This window comes from Chiloscyllium plagiosum, chromosome 21 (genome assembly GCF_004010195.1).
Source record: "Chiloscyllium plagiosum isolate BGI_BamShark_2017 chromosome 21, ASM401019v2, whole genome shotgun sequence".
NCBI classification, from domain to species: domain Eukaryota; kingdom Metazoa; phylum Chordata; class Chondrichthyes; order Orectolobiformes; family Hemiscylliidae; genus Chiloscyllium; species Chiloscyllium plagiosum.
This window is the reverse complement of record NC_057730.1, coordinates 4,769,498-4,783,664: the sequence shown is the minus strand read 5'-3', so window position 1 is coordinate 4,783,664 and position 14,167 is coordinate 4,769,498. Positions and strand designations below refer to the sequence as shown.

General features: G+C 43.5%; 1 protein-coding gene across 1 annotated transcript in view; it reads left to right on the top strand.

Annotated features, from left to right (window-relative positions):
* Positions 1-4,955: 4,955 nt before the first annotated feature.
* mettl26 (methyltransferase like 26) overlaps positions 4,956-14,167 on the top strand; it is a 36,867-nt gene continuing 27,655 nt past the window's right edge. The window contains exon 1 of the mRNA XM_043711127.1: positions 4,956-5,278. Coding sequence (XP_043567062.1) covers positions 5,079-5,278 — 200 coding nt within the window. The 5' untranslated portion in view covers positions 4,956-5,078. The remainder of the gene's footprint in view (positions 5,279-14,167) is intronic.

Below are 14,167 nucleotides of genomic sequence, written 5' to 3'. Positions count from 1 at the left end.
CCTGCCCCTCTTCCACGGTTACGTTAGGGCCTGGGTGTCCTTGGAGAAGGAGCACGCGGTGTCGACCAACACCCTGGAGTTGTTCAGGGAGAGGTGGGCGCCGCAGGGAGTGGAGTGCATTATTTCTCCCTCCAACTCCAGTTTGATTTAGTCCTTACCCTCTCCTTCACTGTTTTGATCACACAGCACTGCCCTTTGATGTGAAGGGCAGTGTTTGTCACTGGCCACCCGGGTGTTTTCCTATCTCCTGGTGGTGGAAATTGAATAAAGATTCGTGCACTTTGTGTCTTTCACTGTGTCTCACACCTGCACACACAACATGGGTGCTGGGGAAAAAATAAGCACTACCGTACTTAGGTGGTAGTGTGGGGGTTAAATAAAAAAAAATTTAAAAAATAAACAGGAGTATATATTTCCCCCCTCCAACTCTATTTTGATTTAATCCCTGCCCTCCCCTTCACTGTTTGATCACACAGCATTGCCCCTTTTTGTGAAGGGCACTGCTTGTCACTGGCCACTCGGGTGTTTTCCTGTCTTCCTGTGGTGAAAATTGAATAAAGATTCGTACACCTTGTGTCTCTCACTGTGTCTCACACCTGCGCACACACACACCATGGGTGCTGGGGAAACAATAAGCACTACCACAGTTAGGCAGTAGTGTGGGGTTTATATATATAAAAAAAATTAACCAGGAAGGGAAAAAAAAGGGGATTTACCCTCGAAGAAGGGCAATGCTTGTCACTGGCCACTCGGGTGTTTCCTTTCTTCCTGGTGGTGGAAACTGAATAAAGATTCATGCACCTTGTGTCTCTCACTGTGTCTCACACCTGCACACACACACCATGGGTGCAGGGGGGGGGGAAAAAAGAAAAAAATTTTAAAAAATAAAAAGGGGATTTACCCTCGAAGAAGGGCACTGCTTGTCACTGGCCAACTGGGGTGTTTTCTTTTCTTCCCGGTGGTTAAAACTGAATTAAAAATAAATTCAAAAAAAAAATAAACAGGAGTAGCTATTTCCCCCCTCCAACTCTATTTTGATTTAATCCCTGCCCTCCCCTTCACTGGTTGATCACACAGCATTGCCCTTTGATGTGAAGGGCACTGCTTGTCACTGGCCACTTGGGTGTTTTCCTATCTTCCTGGTGGTGGAAATTGAAGATTCGTACACCTTGTGTTTCTCACTGTGTCTCACACCTGCACACACACATGGGTGCTGGGGAAAAAATAATAAGGATGGGTATATGAATAGGAAGGGTTTGGAGGGATATGGGCCGGGTACTGGCAGATGGGACTTATTTGGGTTGGGATATCTGGTCTGCATGGACAGGTTGGACCAAAGGATCTGTTTCCATGCTGTACATCTCTATGACTATATGACTCACTACCGCAGTTAGGCAGTAGTGTGGGAAATAGAACAAAAACAAAACAAGAAATCCAGGGGGAAAGAAACGAACAGGGGTTTCAGGGGTTCTGTTCACTTTGACAGCTGGGAGCTGGACCAGTATCAAGGACTTTCCACGTTAAAATAAAGGGTGACCTGACGACAGGAACACTGTCCCAACTTGGAATTTCCTCTCCATTCCTTCAGTGTTACTGAGTCAAAATCCTGCTTCTTTAAACTCCCTTTAAATATAATATTTTCAATTTTTGCAGATACACAAAATGAAGTGGCAAGTATGCTATAAGGTGCATGCAAAAATGCTTCAAGAGAATTTGGAGCAGCTCAGTGAGTGAGCAAAAAAACTTGGCAAGATGGAATAAAATGTGGAGAAATGTGAGGTTTCCCACTTTGATAGAAAAAACAGAGAGACAGATTATTTCTTAAACAGCGAGAGACTGAGCAATGTTCAACTTCCTCAGCATTGATGAGTCACTGAAGATTAATATGCAAGGATGGCAAGTAATAAGGAAGATAAGTGGTTTGTTGGCTTTCATTATAAGATTTGATGTTGGGAGCAAAGATGTTTTACTGAAAATATATAAAGTTTTGATCAGGTCATGTCATCCCACCCAGACTTGACCCCTTATCTAATTCCTGTGGCTCTGTATATCCAAAGACCAATTCACCTAACCTGCAAATCTTTGGACAGTGGGAGGAAACTGGAGGAAACCCACACAGACAGAGAGATTGTGCAAACTCTGCACAGTCACCCAAGCCTGGAATCAACCTCAGGTCTCTGATACTGAGAGGCAGCAGTGCTAACCACTGAACCCCTATGCCACCCCAGGAGTGCTGTGCGCATGATGAGTTCCTTGCCTAAGGAATGATGGGAATGAGATGAAGGTTCATCAATACATTTCCTAGGATGGAATAAACTGAGTCTTTATCCTCAGGAGTTTAGAAGATTGAGAAACAATGAAAAGCGCACAAAATACTTACAAGGGTAGATGCAGAATAGGAGTTTCCCCCTGGCCAGGGTTCTAGGCCAAGGAACAGTTTCAGAACAAGAAGCTGGTCACTTAGGCTGAGATGTGGAGGGACCTCCTCACTCAGAGGGTGGTGAATCATTAAAATTATCTGCCTCAGAGGGCTGTGGGGTATTGAATGCTTTCATGATACACATCAATAGATTAGATTAGATTAGATTAGATTAGATTACTTACAGCGTGGAAACTGGCCATTCGGCCCAACAAGTCCACACCGACCTGCCGAAGCGCAACCCACCCATACCCCTACATTTACCCCTTACCTAACACTACGGGCAATTTAGCGTGGCCAATTCACCTGACCCACACATCTTTGGACTGTGGGAGGAAACCGGAGCACCCGGGGGAAACCCACGCAGACACGGGGAGAATGTGCAAACTCCACACAGTCAGTCGCCTGAGGGGGGAATTGAACCCTGCTCTCTGGCGCTGTGAGGCAGCAGTGCTAACCACTGTGCCACCGTGGCGCCCAAAACATAGATTTCTATGTTTTAAAAACAGCAACAGATAGTGCAGGAAACAGAATGTCATTGATTACTTGAAGTAGAAGATCATCCATAATCTCAACTGAATGGCTCAATGGGCCAAATGGCCTATTCCTACTTTTATTTCTTATGTTCTTCCTAACACGACAGAGTCTACATACATCACATGGACTGCGGTGGTTCAAAAAGGCAGCTCAACACTACTTTTTCCAGGGCAATTAGGGATAAGGAATAATTGTCAGCAACACCTATATCCAGCGAAATAATGATGGAACTAACTTCAGAGAGACAGCCCAGTTTTAATATTTTCATCAATCCCTCGGTTATATGAGTTGACATCAGTTTTCCCAGCATGAATCAAGTCTATTACCAGCTCAGTCCGTGTAGTTTAATATGTGTTTTAAATGGTCTAGGTTGACCCACAAGATGAAACATCTGCTCACTGTCTACTTTGTCAATTTCCTTCAGTATCTTATTTACCTCAATAAGATCTTTTCTTGCTCTTTTAAACTCTGGAGAGTATTGGCCTAAAGTGCTCGACTTCTCTGCATGAGACAAACCCCTTACCTCTGGGATCAATCTGGATGGACTTTGCCACTCTTGTATTCTGCACTGGCCCAGGATTGTTGAGGGACACATGTGTCAGGTAAACGAGGGAGGGAAGGGGCCCCTAGGATAGGGGAAGGTTGCTTGTTGGTTTGAGAGAGAGGTGGAAGAAAGGGAGTTAGCTAAGGTCCATTGATAGTGTCACTGGGTCTGCTTTTTGTGTTTCCCCAAGCACTGACTCTACCTGACCATCACTATTTGAATTGCAATGGTGGTGAGATGAGGTACTTACATGGACAATGATTTCATCCTTAAGGTCCTCAATCAGTATCTCGGCTTGAAGGCTGCCCATGAGTCTTTCCACTCTGGAGTTAATCAGGTGAGGGTGGCAATGTGTTGACTGGGGTTTCACTTAGATTAGATGTTCGGCCTCACCCCCAAAACCTGGGAATGGGAGAGGAGGGGGAACATAAGTTCTGCCCAATTTCAGATCAATGACCTTGTGATACAAGCTTTTACATTCAAAAAATGCTGGAAATACAGCAGCAGCTCTATCACAATCTGTTGAACAAGTCTGCTTTGGATGTGCTCTTCAGAAAGGAATATCAAAGGTGATCACGGCCTGTTGTAGTGTTAGGAAGAAACGGGAAGTTGGGAGTGACAGAGACACCAGACACTCTAAATCAATGAAGATGCATTTAGGACCGATGCATGTCAAGAGAACGTGGAAGATTATTACATTGCATAAGCTTAATTTTATAAAAAGTGCTGACCTAGGACAACCAACAGCTAACATTGGAAAGATGGAAAGAATTTGAATATCAGTGAAGGGCGTTTACCTTGTTGCAGCTGAATGCTAGTGTGGAGCGGACTGGGGACTGGAGGGTTGGAGTGAAGTGGGACTGTAGTTGGACTGGTACCTGGTGCAAGGTAAAAACAATGACTGCAGATGCTGGAAACCAGATTCTGGATCAGTGGTGCTGGAAGAGCACAGCAATTCAGGCAGCATCCGAGGACAGGCAAAATCGACGTTTCGGGCAAAAGCCCTTCATCAGGAATAAAGGTACCTGGTGCAGGCAGTCAGACCATGTGCTGAGCTGCTACTAAAGGAAACCCTTTACTGGACTGTAATGTCAATCCTTTAACAATGTTAAAACTATTTTATTTTTAACTTATTTTTTAGACACTGTACGTAATGCTATTACTTTTCCTTTCTGTATCCAAGATGACAACATTAGAAGCAGCCATTGTAAAAACTTTTCACTGTACACCTGAAAACAAAGGATTTTCTATTCTATTCAAAAAAAAGGGATAGAATGACAAACCAAAAGAGAAAATGCTGGAAAATCTCAGCAGGTCTGGCAGCATCTGGAAGGAGAGAAAAGAACTGACCCTTTGTCACTACGCAGGCGCAATGCTATGGCGCGCTGGCCGCTGGGAGTTGTAGTCCGCCTTTGTCCAGAGGTCTACCCGCAGGAATGGGAAGGCGGGCCTAGGTGGACTACGGTTCCCAGAGTTCCGGGCGGCCGAGGGGGTTGAGGGGCAGCGCGAAGTTTGTGGCGGAGACTGGCTCCTGCTCTCTCCCTGTTTCTCCGGAGCTGCTCCCGCTCCGGCCTCAGGATGATCGTGGCCCCGGCGGCCGAGAGGAACAAGGAGCCGATCCTGGCTGTTATCCGGCAGCAGCTGTGCTCCCGAGGCCGGGCCCCTGCTCTGGCGCTGGAGTTAGCCTCGGGATCCGGGCAGCACCTGGTGCACTTCGCCCAGGCTCTGCCCAGTGTGTTGTGGCAGCCGTCTGAAGTGGAGCCCCGGGCCCTGGAGAGGTGAGTCCTGGAGGGGGAGGGGGAGAGAGAGTACAGGCCACACTCAGAACCTGCCAGAGTTTCCAAACTGCAGTGTCCCGCTATGATCATGAGCAATCTCTCTGTCTGCATCACTCTGTTCACCAACAATCCCTCTGTCTGCATCACTCTGTTCACCAACAATCCCTCTGTCTGCACTCACCCTGTTCACCAACAATCCCTCTGTCTGCATCACCCTCTTCACCAACAATCCCTCTGTCTGCATCACTCTGTTTACCAATAATCACTGTCTGCATCACCCTCTTCACTAACAATCACTGTGTCGGCATCACCCTGTTCACGAACAGTCACTGTGTTTGCACTCACCCTGTTCCTAGACACTGTCCACAGTCTCTCTGTGTGTCTGCATTCGCCCTGGAATTGTCTACAGTGTCTGCATTCACCCTGTTCCTGGGCACTGTCTACAGTGTCTGCATTCACCCTGTTCCTGGACACTGTCTACAGTGTCTGCATTCACCCTGTTTCTGGGTACTGTCCGCAGTGTCTGCATTCATCCTGTTCCTGGACACTCCACAGTGTCTGCATTCACCCTGTTCCTGGACACTGTCTACAGTGTCTGCATTCACCCTGTTTCTGGGTACTGTCTGCATTCATCCTGTTCCTGGACACTGTCTACAGTGTCTGCATTCACCCTGTTCCTGACACTGTCTACAGTGTCTGCACTCACCCTGTTCCTGGACACTGTCTACAGTGTCTGCATTCACCCTGTTTCTGGGTACTGTCTGCAGTGTCTGCATTCATCCTGTTCCTGGACACTGCCTACAATGTCTGCATTCACCCTGTTTCTGGGCACTGTCTGCAGTGTCTGCATTCACCCTGTTCCTGGACACTGTCTACAGTGTCTGCACTCACCCTGTTCCTGAACGTTCTCACCCTGTGTATCTAGAGTCACCCTGTTCTTGGACACTGCCTACAATCTCTCTGTGTCTAGACTCACTCTGTTTGTAGACACTGTGTCTCTACAGTCACTCTGTCCTTGACACTGTCTATAATCTATCAGTGTGCCTACATTCACCCTGTTCCTAGACACTGTCTTTAACCTTTCTACGTGTTTACATTTACCCTGTTGCCAAACACTGTCTACAGTCTTTCTGTAGTCTGCAGTCACCTTGTTCTTGAACATTTATTGCAGTCACCCTGTTCTAGTATGCTGTCCATGTCTCTCTGTCTGCAGTCACTTTGTTCCTGCGCATTGTCTACAGTCTCCCTGTGACTGAAGTCGCTGGTTATCTACATCAGAAGTCACACAACACCAGGTTTTAATCCAACACGTTTATTTGAAATTACAAACTTTTGGAGCGTTGCTCCATGAACGAGCAGTGGTCCAATGATTTCAAATAAACTGTTGGTGTTGTGGAACTTCTGACATTGCCTACCCCAGTCCAACACCAGCACCTCCACATCTGTTTATCTACAGTCACCCTGTTCCTGGACGTTGACTAAACTCTCTGTCTGCCTTACCCCATTCCTGAACACTGTCTGCCTTCACTCTGTGCATGTGCAGTCTCCCTGTTATCTTCTGTGTCCCCAGATGCTGTGCCTCTTCAGTTACTCAGAGTGCCATCAGCTATTCCATTTCTGGGTCATCACTCCACATCACAGCCACTCTGTGTTAACTGTGCTCTGGTCATTAATAATCACCACATTTGTCTATTGTCCCTGATTGCCAATGGTTACTCTGTTCATCAATATTTAATACATTTGTCAGTAATAATATTGTTTGTCAATAGTCATTCAGTTTAATTAATCTTTTAGTCACTCCTACGGGGAGAATGTGGGTAAGTGGAGTTGAAATGCCCATCAGCCATGATTGAATGGCGGAGTGGACTCGATGGGCCGAATGGCCTTACTTCCGCTCCTATGTCTTGTGGTCTTATGGTCTTTCATGAGTAGTTCCTGCATTTGCTAATGGCCATTTTGCTTTAAGTGAACTCATTCACTCAGCTGAAACATTGGTGAGTCATTCATTCGAATTTGGAGCTGTTCCATTGCTGATTTGTGTACTTAGCATGTCAATATGCAGTGTTCCTTTCTGTCTCTAAAAATTCAGAAATTTAATTGTCCATGACAATTCAAATCGAAATGAACCCAGAAAAAATTATGTGTACTGCTGCTGGTCTCTTCTAGGTCATCAAGTATTGTCGTGTGGAGCTGATATACAGCTCTGAGCTTATTCCTTTATTTTGAGGAAAAGTGATTAAAACTTGGGAATAACTAGAATCCTGCGAAAAGGATCTGATGCAGCTCAACTAAACTGGATCACAAGTTGTAAATGATTAGCCAGAGGCTGGTGATTTAGCAGTGATACTGTGTAACTATTCTGCAAATCAATGATATATCATTTGTGTTGTGTATAGATTGCAGAAGAGCTACAGAATTCCTGTTGACCTTTGGGTTACTAGTTTACTGGGCATAGCCGAATGACTAGTTTCTTGCTGTCAAGGTAAAAGCCTGGAGGCTACTCTCCATCGTGTTGTTTGTGGCACTACCCCTAAGCTAAATAGGATCTGTTTTGAACAGACAAAGCAACTCAAACTAGGTATCCAGGAAGTGCTGAGGGCCATCAGCAACAGCAGAATTTGTATTCAACCACCAACGTCTAACCTCATGGTCCAAAATATTTCCCACTCCAATATTACGACCGAGCCAGTTGTCCACTTGCTATTAAGTTTGCTGAGTGTTGTTGGAGTTATACCCATGCAGACAAATGGAGAGTCTTTCATCACACTCCTGACTTGTGTCTTACAGATGGTAGACAAGCTTTGGTGGGGTCCGGCTGTGAGTTACTTGCTGCTGAATTCCCAGCCTCTGACCTGCTGTTCTAGCCATTGTAAAAAGGTAGAGAGTGTGGTGCTGGAAAAGCACAGCAGGTCAGGCAGCATCCAAGGAGCAGGAAAATTGATGTTTTGGGCATAAGCCCTTCATCAGGAATCCTCATGCTCCATGGATGCTGCCTGACCTGCTGTGCTTTTCCAACAACACACTCTAGACTCTGATCTCTAGCATCCGCAGTTCTCACTTTCTCCCACTGCAAACAGCTAGTCCAGTTTAGTTTCTGGTCAACGGTTATACCCAGGGAGCTGATAATAGGGAATTCAGGCCATTATAGCATGATCAGGAAATCAACAGGAGATATTAGATTCTCATTTATGATATTTTACTTGGCATTAAGTGGCATGAATGTTACTGTTACAGTGATGTCTGAAATGGCTGATGCATGCAATTCAAGAAAGGATCACTTAATCTGATTAAAAAAAATTCTATAATATGCTTACTTGTGTTTCAAAACATTTGCCATCATTTGAAATCATTTTGGTCAATTCAGTTGCAAATCATGATTTGTACATGTACTGACATGCTGCAAAATCTCTTTTGGGCAGAGTATTATTGCAGTCCACCTTCGAACGATGTAATTGTGTTCTGTCTGACTACATGTTTGAAATGTTCACAATAAATGAGACATAGTTTCAGCTGTATCTCCTGATGAACCGCATCATGAAATAGAATGGTCTGAATTAAATCTCTCTTCTCTGCAACATACAAATATTCATAAATAAAAAAGATTGAGAGGGCATAGATTTAAAGTGATGTGCATATGAAGCAAGGATGAAATGAGGAGGAACTTTTTCACTTAGTGAGTATTTAGGATATGGAATGTATATGTGATGGAGGCAGGTTCCATTCAGGAGAGGCATTAGATGATTAATTGTACTGTAATGGTGTGCGGGGATATGAGGTATAGGCAGGAGATTGGCATTAGAGGATAGAACCGGTGCAGGCAAGATGGGGTGAATGGCCTCCAAAGGCACCATAACAATTCTGTGAATCCTTGCAGGGTATCCTCTCCACTCTGCTTCATGAGGGAAGGTTCAAGAATGGGTCAGGGCTGGGCCAGAAACTGTTGTGGAGGGCTTATGTTCTACTCCATTAGAAAATTCTCCCCAAAAAGGAGAATTGCCGGTCTTTACTCACATCCTGTGGAAGTAGCCAAAAGGATTGATGAGTGCAGAGCGGTAGATATTGTTTACATGGACTTTAGTAAAACCTTTAATGAGATTCTGCATGGTAGATTACTTTGTAAAGTTGAATACACAATTGTTTAGACAGTATGAGACAGACTGTGATGGTGAGGATTGTTTTTCAGACTGGAGACCTGTGACCAGCAGTGTTCCACAGGGATTGGTACTGGATCTACTTTTGTTTGTCATTTATGATTTGCCTTCATCCAAATGATTTGGGCTAAAGAGTGGCAGATAGAGTTTAATTTGGATAAATGCGAGGTATTGCATTTTGATAAAACAAATAAGGTAGGACTTTTACAATTAATGGTAGGGCCCTGGGTAGTGTTGTCGAACAGAAAGACCTAAGGTACATAATTCTTGGCAATTTGCATCATAGGTAGACAGGGTAGTTAAGAAGGAGTTTAGCTCACTTGCCTTCATTGCTCAGACCTTTGAATATAAGAGTTGGGACATCATTTTGTGATGTACAGGATGTTGGTGGAGTACTATGTACAGTTCTGGTCATCCTGCTGCAGGAAGAATATTATTAAATTGGTGAGGGGGTCAGAAAATATTTTCCAGGATGTTGGGAATGGAAGATTTGAGTTGTGAAAATAGGCTGGATAGGCCTATATAACTGTATGACACTATGACCCCTGTGCCCTGCTACCTCTGATTCCCAGCCCCATCCTGATATGTATTGCCTTTCACCCAGTGACATAATTGCTTGTTAACTTTCGAGGCAGATGGTTGTGTAACCCAGAGGACCAGACCAAATGTTTTGGAGTCATGGGTTCAAATTCCACCATGGCAACTGTGAGAATTTAAATTCAATGAATCAATCTGGAATTGATAGTTAATTTCCGATAAGGCATAGCAACCCGTTCAGTTCAGGCGCAGTTAGGGGGTGGGTAGCAAATACTGGTTTAACCAGCGACACTTACGTCTGTGAAATAATAAAGAAGGAAAATTAAATCTACGAAAATACCAGATGTCAGGAAAAAAAAATTGCAATGTAACGTCTTTTCTCCAGGTGATGTTTTATTTATTTATTTGTGAGGTGCATCATGGTGCTTACCCTGCTGTAGAGAAATGATTTTGTCAGGTTATGTTTAAGTTTCTTCCGAAGGTTCTGACATTGATTGATTGAGTTAAAACGACACTAATACATCAGTCCATTTCAGAGCTCTTTTGTTATTCATCGCACACATAGTGTTCCAGCTAGCAGCCATTTGTAACTTTCATCTTTTTTCATTACAAGATGAATAATGTTACTCGTACATATATATGTGGGCAAGGAACAGTGATGAAGTGAGGACATTTTTAATGAATATTTTACTCGATAACAATAATTTTTGTACGATTCTGCTTTGTGACAGCTGTGTATTTGATATTGTTCTCTTGAGATACTCTTTTGGCTTCTGGTTAGTCTTTTATTTTTTGAGTCAAAAATGTCTTCAGTGCCAGACCTTGTTCCATTCAAAATTATTCTGATCTGATTACTTCTCTACCTGCTTTAATTTTGTGTTTTATTCTGTCAAACAAGCAAGAAACAAAGCTAAGGTTTTGAAGGGTATCTTCTATCATTGTGACAATAATTTAGTTTTAATATTATGAGTATACAGCTTCGTTAAACCAAATACACGGGTGAGCACTTTGTGGCACTCGTCTATTAACTCCACAATAGTGTTCCTGAACTTTCTGTCGTGATTGTAACAAGGTCAGCCAAATGCACCTCATAAAATATAAGTTCCCTGATTGGGGCTAATAACTGGTTCTGACCAGGGAGCCATGATATAAACAGGAGTGTCAGACATCCTGGTCACTCTGACAACTGGCTCTGAGGGAACTGGATCAGAGTCAAGGACTCTCCACCTGTATATAAGCAGCGACATGGTGACGGGATACAGGCCTCTGTGGAGTTATTTCATTTTCTATTTCCTGAACCTGTCTGTCCAATTCCTTCTCAGACCCCACCCTCTTAGACCATAAGACATAGAACCAGGCCACACAGCCAATCAAGTCTGCTCTGATAATCCTCAACCCAATTTTCCTGCCTTTGCATTATAACCCTTGAGCTCCTTACATTTGGTTATCTCAGCCTTGAACATAATTAATGACCCAGCCTTGACAGCTCTATGTGATAAAGAATGCCACAGTTACACAGCTCTCCAGGAGAAGAAATTGCTGCTTATCTCTGTTTTAAATGTGTGACCCCTTATTCTCAGATTATGCTGTATGGGCCTAGATTCTCCCAATAGAGGAGAATCTTCCCCTCTCTGCATTCACCCTGTCAAGTCCTCTCAGAATCTTGTGTGTTTCAATAAGGTCACCTCTCCTTCTATATCCCAATGAGTACGGACCAAACCTACTCAACCACTCCTCATAAGACAGTCCGTTCATACCTGATATCAGCCGAGTGAACCTTCTCAGGATTGCTTACAATGCCAATATATCTTTCCTTAAGTAAGGAGCCCGATTGACTACCAATGCCTTGTATAGTTTTAGCAAAACCTCCTTAATTTATTCTTCATTCCCTTCAAAGGCCAACATTCCATTCACCTTTCCTATTAGTCACTGAATTTGGATGCCCTCACCATTTAAATAATATTTAGCTCCTCTATTCTTCCTGCCAAAATGCAAATTGTGACATTTCCCCACGTTATATTCCATCTGCCCAGTTTTTGCCCACTCACCTAGTCCCTTAATAACAATGTTCCAATGAAGCGTGGGTGGCACGGTGGCACGGTGGTTAGCACTGCAGCCTCACAGCGCCAGAGACCCGGGTTCAATTCCCGCCTCAGGCGACTGACTGTGTGGAGTTTGCACGTTCTCCCCATGTCTGCGTGGGTCCCCTCCGGGTGCTCCGGTTTCCTCCCACAGTCACAAAGATGTGCAGGTCAGGTGAATTGGCCATGTTAAATTGCCCGTAGTGTTAGGTAAGGGGTAAATGTAGGGGTATGGGTGGGTTGCGCTTCGGCGGGTCGGTGTGGACTTGTTGGGCCGAAGGGCCTGTTTCCACGCTGTAATGTAATCTAAAAAAAAAACCACCTCAGCTTCGATTTAGACACTATTTAGCTTTCTGGACTCAGTCTGGAGTTCAACAATTTCATATCCTATCCGATGCCTTCTTATTTACCAGAGATATTGCTGATGTTTTTTCTGTTCATACCTACTCTAGCGTCAGCTTTAATGCCTATTTAACACCTTTTCACTGGATCCATTAAACCTTGCCTCTCTCTCTTGCCTTGGCTACCATTGACATTTCCTTTTCATTGGTCATCTCCTCCACTCTTCCCTGTCTCTGTTCTCAATCAACACCTATTACATCTCTAATGTTTCACAGTTCTGATGAAAGGTCAATGACCTGAAGAACTAATTCTGTTTCTGTCACAATTTTCTGTTAAATGCCTATAAAGGCTTGTACTTTAATGTTTTTTTGTGTGTAAGTAAGGGAGGTGATGGCCTGGTGATATTATCACTAGAATATTGACCCAGTGTAATGTTCTGGGGACCTATGTTCAAATTCTACCATAGCTGATGGTGCAGTTTGAATTATAAAAATCTGGAATTAAAAGTCAAGTTATGAGCAGGAGACCATTGTTGTTGTCGGAAAAAATCCATCTGGTTCATCTAATGCCTTTTACGGAAGGAAATCTGCTCTCCTTATCTAGTCTGGCCAACATGTGACTCTAAATCTGCAACAATTTAGTGGAATCTTAACTGCCCTATGGGCAATAAATGCTGGTCGCGATACCCACTGTCTGTAAAAGGTGGATGTATCTAAATTATTGCTCCCTGAGAAATACAATGATCTTTGGAACATATTCATTTTAATCACTGAATCCACTTGCAGATTGTGGGAATTAATGCAAACCTGCCTCTAATCTGTTCTCCACACTGACCCTCGTTGTCTTGATGGGAAAGGAATGCGTTAAATGGTTAACACTCAATTTGCAACTTCAAATTATCTCACAAAATTGAAAATGAGAGAGTTGAAGTAATTTATAAGCGCTTGGCTGTTAATGTATCACCCAGTTTGAAGGAAAGCCCCAAGATAGAGATTTTTATCATTAGAATTTATTAGAAAATTATATCATCGCTGGCTTTGCTTTTATAATTGATAATTAAGAACAGTTTTTAAAAAGCAGTTATTGCAAGTATCACTTTCGTTAATACCCTGGCAGGTCCATTGCAAATGATTGAAAAATTTTCCTTAGGGATGTAGAGTAATTATTCCAAACCTAATGTTCAAATGTTGGAGGTCTGCAATATAATTATTTAATAAGGGCTCCTGTGACACAGTGGCGGTGTCCCAACCTTTGTGCGGGAAAGCCTGGGCTCAAGTCCCACCTGTTTCGGATGTATGTCAAAACACTGCTGTACAGGTTGATTAAAAATATGTGTAATGATTTAGTAGAGGGAACGAAGGGAGCGGTAAATTCAATTAACTGAATTATACGGAGAATGGATTTGGGGAAGATATTTAAGTGAGGTAAGTGCAAGGTTAAGACAGTGTCCCAGACTAAGGGGAAGTCACTGCGAATTGAAACAATGAATCTATAGAATGACCACATTGTTGCATGAATGATAGCACTTTAACAAGAGACTCAAGAAATGCTTTAAAGTTACAAGTATCACGCAAAATGTATCAACTTCATACCCTCACAACTTCCTGCATTAATGTCCAGAGGAGAAAAATCAAATGGTAAATCGGCAGCAATGTGCCTTTAATGAGGACAATATGGATTCAATCCCTGGAACGTCTGAGGTTACCATTAAGGACTCTCATTTTCAACCGCTCTCCTTACCTGAGCATGGTGACCTTCAGATTAAACCATCATTGGTC